The 19363-nt window shown below is 42.0% G+C and overlaps 1 protein-coding gene across 3 annotated transcripts in view; it reads left to right on the forward strand.

Annotated features, from left to right (window-relative positions):
* rerea (arginine-glutamic acid dipeptide (RE) repeats a) overlaps window positions 1–19363 on the forward strand; it is a 351957-nt gene that overhangs the window by 207917 nt on the left and 124677 nt on the right. For all 3 annotated transcript variants that reach the window (XM_060938298.1, XM_060938299.1, XM_060938297.1), the window contains exon 2: window positions 18679–19135. In XM_060938298.1, the coding sequence (XP_060794281.1) occupies window positions 18823–19135 (313 nt within the window). In that variant the 5' untranslated portion in view covers window positions 18679–18822. The remainder of the gene's footprint in view (window positions 1–18678; window positions 19136–19363) is intronic.

A 19363-nucleotide genomic window follows, 5' to 3' on the forward strand; every position in this document is an offset into this window, starting at 1 on the left:
TAAATTAGGCTACAGTCACAGTTTTGGATTGAAATGGAGGAAAGTCAGCATCTCCGCACGCTCCTGTGAGAGGCTCGCTGTAACTTCACCCACCAGACAAACCAAATCCAAAAATAAGTCAATTAACGAGTTAATACCTCAATTATAAAATAATGACTCAGCAACACAAACATACAGAACCCTTTTTCACCCAGACCCCTTTGCGCAGACAAAATACCCATATTTACCATTTACATCAAAAACTTTTTTTTGTCAAAGTGGACCATACCACCAAACACCCCATTTCCCTGTAGTGGTACAGCCCCCGGTTTCCCACCAGAACCAGGACGTAGCGTTGGAATTGAATGGCGGCGGTTGAAACTGGATACAGAGTTGTTTTTGCAAAGTTTTAACCAATAAATGAAAATGTTCTAACAGCCGATGTAAATGTTTGCATTTCTTGATACCGGATAATGTTTATCCAGACGAGAGGTGAACATGACACACCATAAGGTTGGAATATTTCAGTTTGTACACAAGCATGTTTAAAAGAACTGGTAGGCCTTTCCCTGTACGTCTAAAACAACTTGGTTCATTAAAATGGAGTTAATCTTTGGCGAAGAGTGATGAGATACAACGAACAGTAAAACAGTAGTCATGACGTATATGGAGAAACAGGAGCGGCAGTGCAGCTTGTAGATGTTTTTGCTGATAAATGGCTTACTGCATGTCACGGCTCCGTCCGTCACACTCACTTTAAGAAATCTACATTAAAATCATTGGTTTTGTTTTGATTCGAGAATCCTGTGTAGATATCGAAATGCGCTCTAAATAAACATTTCCCCTCTATCTGTCCAGTTTCACGGTAAATGGAGATATTAGTTATTCAGGTTGTCACTTTTTGCCCCAAACGTCAAGCTCTGACACTCAAACAAGCCCATAAATCATTCACTTTTTGGCCACGCACATAAATAGGAGCTGTAGAATTTTCTTTGCGATTTAGCCGGAAAAGATCGAATTCTCCAGACATCCGCAAACTTGTGCATTCAACAGCAACAGTCTTAAACGTCACCATGACATTATAACAACGATGCCATGTTTAAAACTGTAAATGTTATTTAGAATGTGAGCAAGTTCGTTGTGAATAACAGGTTGTTACTTGCTTTTCTGTTCCAACTCCGTTAATTCAAGAGAATATGCGTTTCAAATAAGTGTTACAGCTCATAACATGAAGCAAGACAACTGTTAACATTAATATTAGCTAACGAGCTAGCGAACTGACTTGCCGGTATGAACCGTCATCCAGTGAGCCGACGTGCTTCCTGTTCGCAAGCTCCAGTATGGAGGATGTGCTTCCATGCCAGCTCAGGTCAGCTTTACAAACTGTGCAATTCACAACCAGAGTTCAGTATGAAATGCTCACATACTTGAGAGGTTATTGTTTTTGAAGCTGCCATTGTGCATTTGTTAGCTTCTCTCCAGTAAGCGGTAATGTCAGAGTATTCCAAGTTAGCGCGAAACACACACGTGATGACCTCACCAAGTAATTGACTATTAAATTAGCTGGCGAGTAACTTGGTCATCGATTTTAGGCGACTAAGTCGATTAATCGTTGCACCTCTAATGTGTATACATTCCATTCATTAACTTTTTTCTTAACTCCTGTAAAACAAAAACAAAAAACATTTCAACATCCGAGTCATTGCTTTCAGTAAGTATTTAAAATTTGTTTAATATTTAATAATGTAATTGTTTAAAAAAAATGAGGTGGGAAAGAAATTATAAAAGGATATCACAATATCTCAGAACAATGCACTGTGACACAATTTATTACAATATCACTATAATATCCCCCAGTTCCTGTCCCCCCACACTTTTTTTGGTCAGAGGCCCTTCGTTATACATGCTGCCTCACGTTAGAGCGATCACATCCTTCCTCGTCCCCTTGCTATATAATAGAAGTGATTTCTCTTCTTGATATGTCGAGGAATAGGATTTCCTTCAGGAGCCAGCGCTAGTTCTGGTTTGCACTGATTAAAGGAACACTTGTAGATAATCTTTTTGAAACGTGTGTATGTGTGTGTTCGTTCATAGAGAGGAAAGGAGCCAGGCAGGAGATATTTGGATTGGTAAATGCTTATCAGTGTGGTATGAGCCACCACTCTGCAGGGATAAATATTTAATGACTGGGAAGCTGAAATAGAACCGTAACAGACCACTGGTGAGAAATGGAGACACTATTTATACGCCACTCTTTGCCTTAAAGTAATGGAATGGCAAAGGAGCCCAAGGTTATTAGTGCACTTGAGATTAGCTGTTGATACCTGTGTGGAATTAGCTCGTGTTAGTGCTCATTTGGCTTTACACGTGAAGATTGCACAGCACAAACCCAGTCGGACTTTCCGTATGACGATATAACGTTGATGGCATGAACCATCTATCACAGTTCACTTCTGAGATATCCCAGGCATTGTGATTATCATTTTATAGCAATTAAAAGTCTGAAGTTGGCTGGACCTCGCCTGATTTTGAGTATATAGCACTACTGAGTTCTCAAATCTGATTGTGCAGAAGGTGTTAATTTATAGAACGCCAGCTCAAACAGAAACATCCACCGAAACTCAATACAGGTCTGTATTAATGTGCATTATTGTTTCCATAGTAACAGCGATTTGTATGGGGCGGATGCTCAAAGTAATCTAAGCTTAACAAGAAGAATTTTTCTAACCAACAAAGAAAAATGGTGATGCTTTCTGTCCGGAGATGTTTAACGTTTATGGAAGGAGTCTCCAGTTTCAGTTTTGTGTAACAAAGTCTTTGTGATGTTTCTCATAAAACATAGAGAGAGAAAAATGTAGACTAGTGAGGAAACGACTGTTTACAGCTGTTTATATGATGTAAGTGATGACAAAATTGAATTACAGATGTTCCAGAACATTAAATGCAGCTCTAAGTAGATAAAAAGCATGATGTGGTGTTCTTTTAATAATTTTATGAATTGAAAAATCACTGGTATAAAAGGAATGAAACCGTTACTGCCGGGGCATGTTGCTGTAGCAAAATAATAAGCTCTTGGGCGGTAACAGGAACTCTGTTTAGTGTCTGGCTGCATCATATCGCCTCATCATTGATTATTTTCCTGTAACAGCATGGTTCAACCTGTTCTATTTCTTATACATCACTGAACTCAGTTTTTTTTTTTTTTAAACAAATTTCATGTGATTATGTGATATGATGTATTTTTAACGTATTACTCACAGTGAATCCCCACAATTTTGATTGTTGTGTACTGGAAAAGGTCATGTTCATCTGGTTCTCACTGTTGCCTGGTTATCATTGCTGCTCATTGTTGTTAGCAACACTAATGGGTCTTAATGCTCATGCTTTCTGTCATCTGGTTTTACTCACTGCGTGTTATTGTTTGGCCCCTCAGGAACCTTCAGCTATACATAGTTGTTACATATTACATCAGAGTCACTATAGTATTGCTTAGTCATCAATTCATCATGTTATTGGCTGGCGTGATTAGCTCGGCGTGTACACCTTGCCCGACTCCTGTGAGCACTCGGATGTCTCTGTTCCCCAAGCCCTGGCTCCGAGTCGGTGCATGAACCTGCTCTCGTTCTCCGGCCAAGCTTTTCCGCGCTCCCTCTCGCACTCGATTGCCGTTTAGACTGTTTTCCGTGTGAGCAGACAGGTTGCAAACGCCACACGCTCTGCGTGTAGAATGAGCACAATGGATTACATTGTGGACAGAATGTTTCCATTGTGAAGATGCAGCTTTTTCCCAGGCACTTCCGAATGGCCTGCTCGGGTTACACGCTCTTTTTGCGGCCAGTTCACACGAGTGCCGAGATCAAATGCGCCCTTAGCTCAAATCTAATTTGCTTGGAAGTGAGTTGGCAATGCCAATCAGAGGTTATTAACAGCATTGCTGGCGATTATTTTGGTTGTTAAGATTCCCATTGACGCTAATTGCAGTCATTTTGTTTTCATGATTGGATTTTTTGATTTGCTCCTGAGGCACGGCTCGGGGGGATGGTGTGATCTGTGATTTGGCGAGTACATTCCTCTACCATGTGCCTTATTCCACTCTGGTATGTGGAAAGGAAAATATTAATAAATTTTTGGAACTTGCTAATACACACATCCAGGCTTCAGAAGTTGTCACAAAAAGCAAGTGTGTGAATGTTAGCCAACACAACATGGTGCAGCATACAGTTTGGGATGCTTACAATGCACATGTCAGTGTTGACTCTTTCGTCAGCTTCACTGAGCAATCTTTCTGAACCTGGCCGAGCAAGTGCAGTAAACATCTTGCGTTTGAGAAACACAGTGAGAAGACCATCCTGATGACAAAAAGATTGGGGGGAAAAAAAGAAAGATATTAAACCGATAGTGTTGAAAATGTAGCACAGAAATGAATTCTTGCTTGAGATTAGGAATAAACTGAAACATTGGCCAACAACCTGCTGATATGTGTTGCATCAGAAAATTAGAAGAGGAGGACAATCATCAGCTGTGCAATCATTTCCCTTGGTGTGCGTTAATATACTTAATTCACTAAAAATCTTGCCATATGCTATTACAACACTTTTGCAACTAACACACAGCATTAGGCAGCACATTGAAGTTTTTATATGCCTGGTGGGCTTGCTGGTATATAAATTAATTATATTATGATATTAATTACTTTTGTGCACTACTGCCCCTGCCATCATAACATGGCACATTGAGTGAGGGCAACGCACTTAAATATGCTCTAAGCAAGCAGCCTTTTTATTTTTCTGCTGATGTGTGCTCTGATTGGCTGATATGATGAATCACATGTGTGTGTACGTTATTAAGGGCTCTGTTCTGCATCCATACGCCCTTAAAAATGTCAGACCTGTCTGTGTGAGACACATGGCTCTAAGCCAGCTTGATTACATACAGCTGTAACGGTCTTCCTCAAGGCTAATTAGTCATAGTCTTGCAAGCCAGACGTCTGCCTATCACTAGAGTCTAATACTCAATGTGTCGCAGAGCTGCCTACTTTCACACGAAGAAGAAAGTCGACGTATGCTATAAACAACCATTATGTTATTTGGAGATTACGAAACGTTCCCAAAAGGGATGGGTTGCTGTGAAGCTCATTGTAGTCCGTGTTCAGAAGATTTCAGTTATGTTCAGTAATAGTTATTGTAACAACACGGCTTTACAGGAAATCCGGATGTAGATTTAGATCCTTGATGAGCAAGCCAGAGGCCACACTGGCAAGGAAAAATTCCCTGAAACCACATGAGGAAGAAAGCTTGAGGAACCAGACTCAACAGACACATCCCCTTCTACAACTGTTTATTCTATTAGACACAGTACTACGTGTATGGAAAGCATGTTTAACATGTGCATATTGTTAATAAGAGTCCCGGAATAGGCACAGGAACGTCTTTATCATTACGGCAGCAGTTTTTAGGTACAGTAGCTGATACTGGATCAGTGAACTAGCCATTCAAACACACCAGCAAAGAAATGTAGCCATAACCTTAAGCTACATCTCAAACAACTTAAGTGTCCGGATTGTGCCAGGAAAGATCGAAACCCTGCTATATGCCAGGGTGTGCTGTTTACCAGCAGTGATGACACTAACATGGTACAGGGTTCTCCAGAAAATCTGAAGTAGCTGGTTTAAAAAAAAAAAGTAGTAGGCAGCTCTGGAATTTGTGGAGCTGAAGCCGCGGCAGCTGCTGGGGGGGATCTGGAGGCATGCCCCCAAAACCCCCGAAAAAACGTGAAATTTACATGCCTTCTGGTGCATTCTCAGCTAATAAATTACTAATCATTTCCCTGTAAAATACTTGCAAAATTATGTATAAAATTTCCTTCCAGATGTATGCCTGCTTGGCTTTCTTAGTTACCCTTTGTAGTACACTGCCTGGCTCTGCAGCATAACTACATACGCTATGGTGTGGTCACGTGGACCGGCTCAGCCAATCGGAGCGCAAGAATCGATCAACAAATATGGCATCGCTTCCAGTCATGCTAGACCCGAGTCGAAGACCAATTTTGTGGTGGAATAATTGGACTTGCAGCAAATTATGGGCAGCGGAGACTATATAAATCGCTTGAACATTGAAAGGCAAGGGTTTTTTGTTTTGTTTTGTTTTTTCCCCTCCCACTGGGATCGAGTAGCTGGCGTGGACTGTCTGTGTAGGCGGAGAAAACCGCTGGTTGCCAGCGCTTGTAGACATCTTTGATGGTAACCTGCATCTAGGTATCTGCAACGCTCCATGAAGAACCAAATTATTGATAAAACTGAAAATATATCTGAGGTATAGTTTGAAAAAAAAAAAAAAAACGGGTTTCTGGTGATTTTTATAATGCAACAAAATTTTAACGCTGAGATCTAAGGTGTAGTTCAGCAATCTGTCCGAGTTTGAGTGGAACATTGAAATCCTTTTCGTTTTTCCCTCTACATAGCGCACAAGTCCAGTTTACCAGTCGGTCTTTAAATTAAAGCTACAAAATCTTGTAAACAGTCCATCCTTTTTGAAGAGCTTTATTGATAGCAAGATGCCAGAGTTGTTTTGAATGCTGAAACATGGAGCCATTTATTTTTAAAAACAAACACAAAAGACAACAGATTCACGGCAGTGCAGGCAGTAGAGTCAGGTCTGACTCTGAATCCTTTGATTAAAGTGTTAAGTCTGCATCAGAGAGCACTCCGTCATGCTGTGAGCAGCGCCGAGAGGGCCGCTTTAGGTTATTCAGAGGAGACAGAGCTAAGGTGACTGGAAGACGCATTTGTTGAGGTGATTGATGAGGAGGAACGAGAAATCCATGTAAAGAAGGATATGAAAATGAGAGGCCACATTTCACATCAGACAAGCTTTTTATTATTGGTGAAAACTGAAAACAGTCACCCAGTCAATGGACTACTCATTTCCCTTCACCTGTGTGTGCGCGCGCGCACGTGTGCAGTCAGATGAATGTGGCTCTGTGGTGGTGAAACACACTCGGTCTGGCTATTTGCAAGCTTACCCATGCATGTGCGAGCTATTTTAACTTATAGCCACGCAGACCTGCCCCTGGAGGCTCGATAAAGTTAAGCAGCATGTTCCTGAGCGTGAAGCTGCTGAAAACACAACTGGAGCACAATAACTTTTCATGGAACACGGTGTGCATTGTGTGTATAATCCAGTGTTTCCCTTGACTGAATGCATGATACTGGCTGCTCTGGCCTTGTTGCCCAATTGGGCTGGAGATGACACATGCTGCCAAAAGCTTTTTTTTTTTGCTAAAAAGAAAGAAAATATCTCGTTCAGTGATTTGGAAAAAATCCAAATCGCATTGTAATAGTATTATTGGCATTTTGACTGTAATGAGGGGATCATTTGTGCTTGCCATTCACTCACTACTTAAGCTTTCCATTAGCTGTTTCCCAGCGCTGGATTTAACTTGACTTCTTCCAGTCTTGCTGCTCGGCTTTGTGGTAAAATACGAGCCGTTCCCTGACCTCCTTTCCGCATACACAACGAAGGATATGAACGGTAATCTAATATATTACGGTTGTTGTGAAATGATGGAAAAATATTCCGCCCTCTGTTTGGAGGCAGGCCGTGCTATCAGTTAGGGATCAGGTCTCCATTTCACACACGGATAGGCAGAGTTAATCTCCTGATCGCTACTGTATGCTTTTACAAATGCTCCTGCAAACTTGGCATGCTGTGCCAGCCTGCTCGCATGCCTCACCGTACTGCTGTTTCCTCTAAACAGATGCTCTCTCTCATGAAAATCAGGCTGATAAAAAGGGAGCAGAAGGGTGCGGATATGGCTTTTGTAAGTGCATGCTGTTTGTGGGTGTGTGCCGGGCGCACTAAAACGCCCTGGCCGGTAATAGCCCTGCTCAATGCATGTTTTATGAGCTGTCCAGGGAGGGTAGTGGAGCTCTGATCCTGCTTGTTCCAGCAGCATTTTCATTACATCCTTCAGTCCCTTTTCCCCTCCTTGTCTGCTCGCTCCAAGGCAAGGAAACGATCAGAAATGATGTTTACAGTGCTGTCTGCTTGGAAAGTGTGCCCAGACAGGCAATTCCTAGCCATCAGTTTATTTTGTCCCCTTTTCATCCCCAGCTTGCTTCCCTTTTTTGGCAGATTGCTGTTAACAGACGTCACAAGACACAAATCAGTGACACAATTGCATCTTCCCAATCCTACGGTCCCCGTTGAGTCTCTGCAGGCGTCCTCCTGCTCTATAGAAATCGGAAATAGTACTGCGGTTCACTCCAGGCTCCCAGTTTCATATTTATATTCACAGCCGTGTGGCCTTGCACGGACGAGAGTGGATGACTGAGAGGGTGTTATCCCTGGCAGACTGCGGCCTCTTAACGGGACACAGGCTGTGGTTTGGAGCAAGCACAAAAAAAAAGGTGGCTCATCCAGAAACAAAAGCCTCTCCTAATTAGAGGTAATGCCGTCCTGTGATATCCAGGGTGGAGGTGCTTTTGGCCGAGGCGTTAGGCGTGTCTGAATGCGACGTTTGTTCTCCTGGGCCATCTGCCTCCAGTCATTCGGGTTTAAAAAAAAAAAAAAAAAAGAAAGGGGAAAAAAAAGAGGAGACACCAGATAGCTTAAAAAAAAAAAGTAGTCAGAAATTATTTGACACCCTGACCTAATGGGATTGCTCATGGAAGCTAATCATCTTGTACCGTCTGTGCCTTAAGGATGCTACTTTTGGCATCAAGAAAATGAGGTTGTTCTCGATTAGCAAGTCTGACTTTTTTTTTAATAAAGAAACTCCAGTTTTTTTTTTTATTTATTGTACTTTACAGTGCATGTTCATATTCACACTAATTGCATCAGGAGTGTGAGGCTGCTTTAAGCGTAGGCTTTGTGTAATGTTAATATCCCTATCTGTGTGTGAGATGGATTTGGACAGTGACAGCTGTGTTTATGCACCATCGATTTAGTATTGATTGTACATGCTGGGGGTTGAGGATGAGCCATGCTCAGATCTGCTGCACACTTAATGAGCATTATCTAGCAAGAGGAGGAGCCAATACTAACAGCTCCCTGCTCAGTTAAACAATCACACTCCTTCCTGCACTGGCTTTATACATCTGATGTGTACACGACCTCGATTATTGTCTTTTCGAATATCACATCACTGTAACACTTTAAAGCTTGGAAGTGCATTAGTAGTTCAAGGAAAATGCTACGGTGTAAAATACAACGCTTATTTAATAACTGTAAAACCATCGAAATGAAAACGGATGAACTTTTGTGCTCCTATTTCCTTGAGGATAAGTAACACGTCTTGGGCTTAATAGTAACTAGAGCAGCAGATTTTAATTCTGTTCCTAGAAATATCTTGTTGGAATGAGTGAGATGATTTGACTTTGAATGAGCCACTTCTTCATTATGAAAGCACTATGTTCAATTAATTTGACATTGGCACAAAAATTCTTCACTAGTCTGTGGCCACTTGTAGCCTAAATCTGTGAAAACGTCGCTCTGTTATACCACCATTTTTAAAAGCAAATTTTGGTTTCTGTATGTTTTTTTTTGTTTGTTTTTGTTTTTTCCACTGACTAACAAATAAAATCTGGTCATAAACTTTTTCTTTTTGTAGTTTGTGCATTGCTTTTAAAATTGCAGGGTGCCAATATATTCAGCAGTGATTCATATCGATAAACTGATTAGTTTATTTATAAAGCTACTGATCATGGTTACAGACCTGACTTAAAATGACTGACTGGTTTTTGCAGCAAAACAGTTTTATCTATGCACCTTACTGTTGGCTCTCAGGCATTTCAATATTATTCAGAATTGTGTTGCTTACATTTAAAAAAAAAAATTTCACTCCATATTTCTAATAACACCTTTGAGTCCAAAATCAATAAATGACTTGAGTAGGGAAAGGCCAGTGTACTTGCTCACTGCAACTTGTTAAAACAAGATAAGCCATGGAAATAAGTCGCCAGTTGATGACTGGTACTTTATAACAGCTCATGTTGTGTATTTCACATCTGTGTTCTTATCAGTGGTGCAGATTAAGGGGTTCTCCAGCATCCAGCCTGCGATAACACTCCAGATCTGGACTCTTAGAGAGAAGTATAGCTCTCAAAAACACAACCTACTCGAAGACCAGTCTGAGTGCTCAGACCACACGCACACGCATGTGTGTACACACACACGCACAGCCTCTGTTTCTCTCAGGTATTACAGTATAAAATGAAGTTGCTCTCAGCCTGATAATAGACACATGCGCTGATGGGAAGCAGGGCCTTTGGGAGATCGACTGCATGGAGGGAAGGACACACGCACTCGTACTCTCATCCACTCCCACAAGCACAAAGCTTTTAGCTGCCGCTTTACTGGCCTGGCAAAGCGGCTTCTGAGATTGTGTGCAATTAATAACCTTGAATCTAACCTTGAGAGTTTTTAGTGATGTGCTTGAGTGAAGACATACGAAATTGACTTCGGTTTGATATTCACTGTGTCTGATTCAGAAATCATCCAGTGTGAATGATTGTGTCCTTTTCTATCCTCCAGGTGCTATAGCATATATGCTTATGAAATGAGACGGTGCAAAAACCGCAGCTCCTAAACAGTGTAAATAGGGAAAGGTCAGGGGTTCACATTGCTTGTACACCACTGGTGAGTGTGGATATTCGGTGGGGGAGGTGTGTGTGTGTTCAGTGGGGGAGAACAGCTCCCTTGGGGGCTGGTTAAAGAGGAGTTCACTGAGGCAAGGGAGACAAGGATGCTACACAATACAGAAGAAACTGTTGTTTCTTTCACAAATGATCTGTGGAAATGGCGAGTACAGGAAGCAACACTGATAAAGATGTGGTTTAGAAATGGCCCAGCTCATATCGGACTAGTGTGAAACCGTTATGTCCGGAAATTTTTACAGGATGAGTGGGTACACATTTGGAAAGAGTACACCAGTTTTGCATTCTGAAAGTATAAAAAACCCAGGTGTGTTTTTTATATAATATAAAATTTAAGTGGGCGGCACGGTGGTGTAGTGGTTAGCGCTGTCGCCTCACAGCAAGAAGGTCCGGGTTCGAGCCCCGTGGCCGGCGAGGGCCTTTCTGTGCGGAGTTTGCATGTTCTCCCCATGTCTGCGTGGGTTTCCTCCGGGTGCTCCGGTTTCCCCCACAGTCCAAAGACATGCAGGTTAGGTTAACTGGTGACTCTAAGGCTGCATCCACACGGCAACGAGATGTTATTTAAAAATATATCGCGTCCAAATGGGCAACGATCAGTAAAATATCAGGTCCATATGGCAATGCAACGCTTGCTGAAAATGATGCAATACACATGCCACACCTCTAGGGGCGCTGTAAGACGGTCCCTTCGGAGACACCAGAACAATAGAAGAAGTAAGGACGCATGCGCATAAACTGTTATGCGCGAGACTTCATATTAGCCACAAAGTCAGGAAAATCTGTTCGTAAAATTACATTATAATGACCAAATACAATGAAAAGTATTTTTCCAGTCTCACCTGTGAAAGGTAATCCCATGTGATCTCGTTTGGACGGCAAACCTGTTGGTACAGTTAAACGCAGCTAATCTTTATTCTCCGTTTTGACCTATTCAATATGGCGGCGAGGATGACGTATGATTCTACGTGGAAGGCGGCGTCTTTAATGGTCCGGAATAAATTGAATGCTACACGTTGATGGATTAATTTGCTCTTCTACGCCCTTTTTGAGGAATGTATTGTAGGATTTAAACCAACATCTGAAGAGGTGAGATCGCTCCTTTTTTTTTTCCCCTATTTTTGCTGGCGGGATTGACTCTGCCCTGAGGGCAGAGTCAGTCTCTCTCTCTCTCTCTCTCTCACTTTGCACCATTACACAATAAATATTCTCAGTGAAAATATTTTGTAAGCGCGTTTCATGAACCAAGTTATAGGATTTGTTGACAACTCGCATCGAGTTCATTACACTTCTACCCGGCGTGAAGCACTGACAGTCATGTGGTTGTGACGTTATCATAAACAAATCCGTTCTACTCATCCAGACGACTTCGCAACGGCAACGTTGCCAGATCTTTCCACTCTGGAACCCGTTCTCAAAAAGATTGCGTTTTGGGCACCCAAAACGCCGGTGCCGTGTGGACGCCAGGCCTAAACGATAAGCAGTTGTATCGGAGTCACCTGAATCTGTTGCCGTGTGGACAGGGCCTAAATTGACTGTAGGTGTGAGTGTGAATGGTTGTCTGTGTCAGCCCTGTGATGACCTGGCGACTTGTCCAGGGTGTACCCCGCCTTTCACCCGTAGTCAGCTGGGATAGGCTCCAGCTTGCCTGCGACCCTGTAGAACAGGATAAAGCGGCTAGAGATGAGATGAGAAGAAATTTAAGTTATTCCACGAATTAGTCGTACATTAGCTGGTGGCTGACGAGGCGCGTAGCACCGAGTCGGCTATAAGCCATGTACGATGAGATTGAATGAATGGAATATCCGTTTTATTCTATCCACATTCACTGGATTTTGAGAAACTGAGCATTTTCATTTTTATTTGTTGCAAATTTGATAACTTTATACAAAACATCTGACAAAATCATTTCCACTTAGAATGTAAACAAACCGGCGAAATGACAGTAGCAATTTGTAAAAAATGATGCAATAATAATTCTTGAAAAATAAAAAGATATGTTCTGGCCATGAAGTACTTTTATTCCATATTTTGTTGCTTTTTTGTGTGGGGGGTGGTTCTTCCTTTTTATTTTGTAGTGTTTTTTTTTTTTTTTTATTGGCAGTTGGCAAACCAACTTAAAGGTGCATTATTGCCACCGACTGGGCTGATATTGGGGGGAGACGATGACACTTCTTTTAGCTGTTTCTGTTTTCTTTTAAATACTTGATCCTTTTTGGGGTTTTGTTTACAAGTAGAGTTTTTATTTTGTCCTCTGTTGGTTCAGCAGCACGCTCCACCATTTTGTTTTTCTTTACTCACGGTATATGAGCTGGTAGCCTAGTAGTAGAGTAGCCAATCGGAGTGCACGATTGCTTATATCCAGTGAATGTGGATAGAATTAATTAAAAATAAAATATATAAATATCCTGTCTGAAGTCACCTATAAGTAAAGATTTCCATTATATCCTGTGAGATATTGTGCTTTTTCTCCATATAAAGACACTATAAGCACTTGTTCTGTTGTCTTCTGCTAAACCAAAATGAAAGCAAGTATTGTTCCAGTTTAAAACATATAACAATCTTTTCAAAACGACGTGTCAGATAATCAATGCTTCTGGGTAACTTTGGGAATGTTACTGAGGTCCTAGCACAGGTCAAGTGATCTTATGGTCTTTGACCTAACTTGGATGACGACGAGCGCTTACAGTAATGGTGTGGGGGGAAAAATTTGTATTTAAATGAGCTGTACGTGTTGTTCATATTCATAATGATGACCCTTGTGAAGACACTCCAATCTCTGTGGTTTATACAAAGGTTGCTGATCACATGCAAATCATCCATCATTGCAATCATTGTCCACCAACGTTTCTTAAGATATACTGTATGTCCGAAAATCTTATCCCGTCCAAATATTGCTTTCGAAGACCTAGATCTATTTGCCCAAGCTTTTCATTTTGAAATATCCATAGCACTTATCTATTAAAGCATTCAGACAGGTCTTCAGCGTGCAGCTTCAGTTTACAGCCCGGGTGTCATTTTGAAGCAGCGATGTGTTTCTGTGCCGTACAAGATTCGCAGTGAACACGCGTCACAGGAAGCACTGCGAGTCATAGGGTTGTATATGAGAGCTCCTCTGCTTGGGATTGTCGTGGGGGGCAGTGAAGTGGTGCCTTTGTGTTGCTTTTCATTGCATTTGAATGATTGCTGGTGTTGTGTTTTTTTTTTTTTTTAAATACTGGACCTCTTCTTTAGTCGCACCATTGTAGCTCTTCGCCTGATGAGGTAAGCTGACAGCATTCATTACAGCTCTGTTTTGTGTCTGCCATTGTTATGAGCTATAGAAAGCAAATTGAATATGGACTTTTTTGTCTGATAAATGCAAGTCCACACACCCCCCACACCCACCCACGTCCACCTCTCAGCCACCCCCACATTGCAGATAACGCTACTTAATCATGCTTTCACAAGACGTAGCCAAATCGTACGGGAGTATTTTGCAGCTTTCAATCCGCTCACAAAGCCCATCTAAATCCTTGCCAGTCATACTTCTCGCGTCTCATAATACTCAGATGGAAAACTCCATTTCTTGCATCTGGGATTGCCAAATAACTTGCATACATTTTGCCAGGGCATGATTGGCACAAGCACTTGACCTGTGTTTTTGTTTTGTTTGTTTTAATTAATTTATATATTTTCAATGGCAGCACATGTACTTTGCTTGCCACAGGTCTGCCTAGGATCAAGCGTCTGCGGGAGTAATGCACAAGAGACTCAGGATGAATAAAGCACAGCACTATGAAAGAGTTATGTTGGAAAAAAGGAGTGCGTTTGGTAATAGAGCCCTGCTGCGCGCCTATTGTGGGGTGATGTGTTAATAGAGAGAGTGCAACATGGTGGTTAAGAGGGCGAGGAGGTCTAATTTCTCTGCTGCTCTGAGGGAGGAACATATTTTTATTTAAAACCTCCTGGCTCACACCCCTTGACTTCATAGCAGTAATGGAAATGGTAAAATAGGTGCTGTAGCCCCTGAAGCCTATTCACTGGCTTTCACAAATGGCTGGTTTTGCTCCATCTCTCCCCCCCCTTCTCTCTCTCTCTCTCTCTCTCCTGTCCTCCCTTTTCCATTAAGACAGCTGCTATCTTTCAAAGGGTCCTGCTCCACTGATTGATGTGTAATGGCTTCAGGCTTCACCTGCCCCTCAGCATGTTATTCATCTGCAAGCTCTGGGCAAGAGCACACTGATAACTGCGTAATTGGTCCTGGTCAAAATTTGGGCTGTGCAAGGAGCCAATGTGTCATTTGTAGTCATGATAGAACAAGGGTCATCGATTAGATTTAACCTCTGGACAAATTCTTGAGGAGCAAATACAGTCTGGGCCCCGCTGAAACTACTGCTTTCACACAAAACGTCCGACTCTTGTTTGTAACCGAAGTCCTGATAGAGATGCTTTGTTGCTTTTCACCTACTAGTTCTCCTCACTTCCATTCCAGCTCATCAGTCTTTCTAAACATCAGACTTACAGGAGTCATCTTTTTCAGTCTGATAGCCAATGATAAGCAGTGTGTTTTTGTGTGGTATCGCTCTGCTGTGTTTCTAATATCCAGTCGAATATTTGTACTGTATTCTGCAGTATATGACCGTAATGTAAACAGCATACAAGCCTGTAGATTTACACAATAGCATCTGTTAAAATTCCAACTTTTGTGAGCTGCGTAACAGTAAAAATCGGACTTTGTGATCATCTAGATTGGCAATGCATTTTTATAATCATCTGGTACACAGAGTACGTGCTTGACATGCGCGGTGTCTGATTTAACATTCATTTGTATGCTTTCTTGCACTGGATTAGTTTATAACATGCAGATATCTGTGCTGATCTTCTAAACATTATCATCATGCACTAATCCAATAAGGTTTTCACTTCTGCATACTTCAAGGCTTCAGGGCTCTTCTGCTCAAACCTTTATCTTTACTCTCAGTAGATTTAAGAGAACGCCACTTTTCTACCTGATCCGTATCGCCCACATATCTAGTGCATATGTGATTACCAATAAGAAGAATAGAAGAGACGTTACTTCAACTTGTTTGGAATAGAAACCTAAGGGCAGTTGTTAAATATTATCAGTAAAGATTTAATATGTGCATCTACATAATGTAAAAGTACAACCTTTACTCTAACAATCAAGGTCGTAGGGTGAGACAAAGACCAGTGGAAGTCTTGCTAATGCTTTTGGCATGTTGATTTATCCAACTTTTAAAGTAAAAAGTAATTCTGCTTCAAATGTAATATACGTTTAACGAAAAATGAACGAGTTTACAAAAATATTTAAGTTATTCCACAAAATTGAGTCGGCTATAAGCCATATACGACGAAACTGAGTCGGCTATAAGCCATATACGACGAAACTGAGTGGAATAACTGATCTGTATGTGGATTCTATCCACATACACTGGATTTTGAGGAACTGAACATGTTATTTTTTGTAAATTCGATAAATAAAATCTTTAGACAAAACGTCCAATAAATAAATTTCCACTTAGAATGTAAACAAACTAGTGAAATGGCAGTAGCAATTTGTGAAAAATTCTATAATAATTCTTGACACACACCAAAAAAAGATACATTCTTCCCATCAAATACTTTTATTCCATTGTATTTTTTGGGGTTTTGTTTTCAAGTAGAGCTTTTATTTCATGCTCGGTTGGTTCAGTAACACAGTCCACCATTTTCTTCTTTTTTTTTTTTTTTGGTGGTTGGCAAACCAGATGCGTTACCGCTACTGACTGGGCTGGAGTGTGGAATAGGAGATGTTTGGGGGGGAGGACATGACGCTGTATTCTTTTATTTAGCTATTTCTTTTAAATACTTGATGTATCTGACTTGATGCGCTCCGCCATCTTGTTTTTCTCTACTCACAGTATATGAGCTGATAGCCGAGTAGCCAATCAGAGTGTGCGATTGCTCATATCCAGTGAATGTGGATAGAATAATCATTAAATATAACACCCCAGCAACTGCATGAGACTTGCATTATGAGTTTTGAGTAAACAGTATGAGGACGTGTTAATTGACCATGGTGATCAGATGTACGTAAGCTGTCGGTTTGGTAGATAGTAAATAGTTAAACACAGGTGTATTCCTTCAGTGATTGTATTTATTCAAAAACATAGTCAGGGAATTAAGTACAAAATGGGCGTGACACAAAATCTACAATATTTACACATGTTAAACCCTGAATCATCATCCTGAGTTTACTTGCATGTTCTGATCCGAAATGGCAATGCTGTTTTGTAATGCTGCTCTTATGTACTTAAGTCTGTTAAGATACAGCTGTGGGACTGAAGCATCTGTAGTCTCCTCTCGTAAAGTGTAATTTTGCAAAAACACTGGTTTCACTTGATCTCTCTTGATGTGTTGGAGGCTGTGTGTGTGTGTGTGTCAGACAGCTGGTGGTCAGTGTGGTAGCTCATCATTAGGTGATTAATCCGGCCATGACGCTAGTGTTTGTGTTGAGGATGACGAGGAGAGCAGCTGCCCTGTCAGTCGGTGTCTACTGTAGAGATGACAGGCTGCTCGTTGACGAGCAGAGTTGTCAACCACGCCACTCTGCCTGCCAAAACCTATTTCTCTTTCCCTTTTTTTTTTTTTTTTTAAACCTTCTCAGTAACTCTCATCTGATTTTGGCAAACGACCCAGTTCTTCTCTTCTGTCTACTCACATTTCTGGATTCACCCCTGGCAACATTTGAGGACATGCATACCCATCCTCACATGCTTCTCCCAAGAGCCCTGGAACCTCTGATATCTTTTGTCCACTTTTCTGGCCTGTGAGCTTCAGGCACTTGAAGGTTGCAATCTGATTGGCTGTTTGTATTTCTGTGTATACACAGTTCTCTGTATACAGCTTATTGGAGCAAGATAGAGTTACTGGATTACAAAAAAAGGTCATGGCATCTCATCTTTAAAAGTTATTCAAGAGGTTGGAGATGGTGGTGAGTAAATAAGATCAGCTCTCGTTTTTGCTTATGGGCTGTGAGAAAAGGTCGCCCGTGTTGTCAGAGAAACAGCTTCTTTCTGTGAAACTAGGTGGATTTTGGCCACGCTTAGTGCCAATAAGTGCCAGGCTCGCTCCTAAAAGAGCTAGAAGACTGACTTGAGAGGCTATAACATATATACAAGATTGAAATTGTTGCTCTAAAGGAAGCAGTGCATACACTTGGGTCTGAACAGCTGTTCCGTGGACTGGTTTGTTTTTTTTTTCTCCCCCCCAGGTTTTTTTTTTTCCCTTTGTTCAGATGATTGATCGTTATTCTTATGAGTGTTGACTTAAAAGGGGGGAAAAGAAGCAGTGAGCATTTCAGTAAAGCTTGTAAAAACAGGTTTTGGTCCGAATCTGTTTTCTGCCTGGAGATTGTAGCCAGGTTCTGTTCATGCCTGTCTGTTCTGATTTGTAGTGCTGAGTTCTATACTAGGCTGACTGAGGCAGCTTGTTCTGACCCACACATGACCAAAAACCATTGAGCCCGAAGGGCCATTGGTCCAGCTTAGACCCTGCTTCGGAGCGTTTCCAAGTTTGATGTGGGGCAAAGCAGTCCACCATGGCCTGAATGTGGAGATGTTGAGAACCTCTGTGCACCTGATCTCCTGTAAGATGCGCAGCGGTGGCTGTTTGAAGACGGTGCTGCCGGGAGCGCTCTTTAGGTCGCTGGGAAAACAATTGGCCGCTTCTCAGCGTGTGGCAAAATGAACTGGGGAATAGAGAAGGCTGCTTGAAGTTGGTGTTCTTTTTGATATAGCTTTGCTCTGAGCTCTCCTGAGGCTAGGCAGTGCTGTGGTGGAGGAGATTGCCCACTGATGTTCCTCTCTATTCTGAGCAGCTGCGCTGTCTAGTGCCTCTGATTGATTTTGAAGATTGCATGTCTATTAATAAGCCTTTTTTTTTCTAGTGGCTTTCACCTATGATAAGAGTCTCTCATGGCAGCAAAGAGTGTGATGTTCGTCAACGATGATTCAAGTTATGTAGTATTTCAGGTCCTAAATAGCATGTCTCTCTTCTCTCTGTAGCTCTCCTGAAACCCTGGGGTTGTTGGTGTGGCTGAATTTTCCCTGGATTTGATTGGTAAATTCAGAAGACTGAAGCCCAGGCTCACAGTCTACCTTTCACGGAGGCCCAGCCGTGAGAGGACAGAGGAAGGCACGTGGCGAATCATGACCGCCGACAAAGAGAAGGACAAGGAGCGGGAGCGTGACCGAGAGCGTGACCGGAGAGAAAAGGCGCGCGAGAGCGAGAGCTCGAGGCCACGCCGCAGCTGTACACTGGAGGGCGGCGCCAAGAACTATGCCGAAAGTGAACACAGCGAGGACGAGGAGAACGAGGCGGCCGGAGGGACTGCTGTTCCAGAGGAAGCCACGAAGAAAAGCAAGAAGAAGCTGCCGAAGAAAAAGTCACGCTACGAGCGAACAGAGACCGGTGAGATCACCTCCTTCGTCACAGAGGACGACATCGTCTACAGGCCCGGTGGTAAGAGCTGTTTAAAGTCTAGCTCTGGCTTGAGTCAGGGAGACAATTCCACAATAGTGCTTATGACTGAACAGCAACTAACTAAATACACACCCAACATTTTCCAAGGTAGTCTTTTCATCCTAGTAAATCCATCCCCGTTTGGTTTTAGAGCGGGGTGTGTGTGTCAGTTTGATTTGGCTCCCAATGGGGAAAGAATGTGTTAAATAATATTATGCTAACATAACT

Source organism: Neoarius graeffei, chromosome 13 (assembly GCF_027579695.1).
Source record: "Neoarius graeffei isolate fNeoGra1 chromosome 13, fNeoGra1.pri, whole genome shotgun sequence".
Classification (NCBI taxonomy): domain Eukaryota; kingdom Metazoa; phylum Chordata; class Actinopteri; order Siluriformes; family Ariidae; genus Neoarius; species Neoarius graeffei.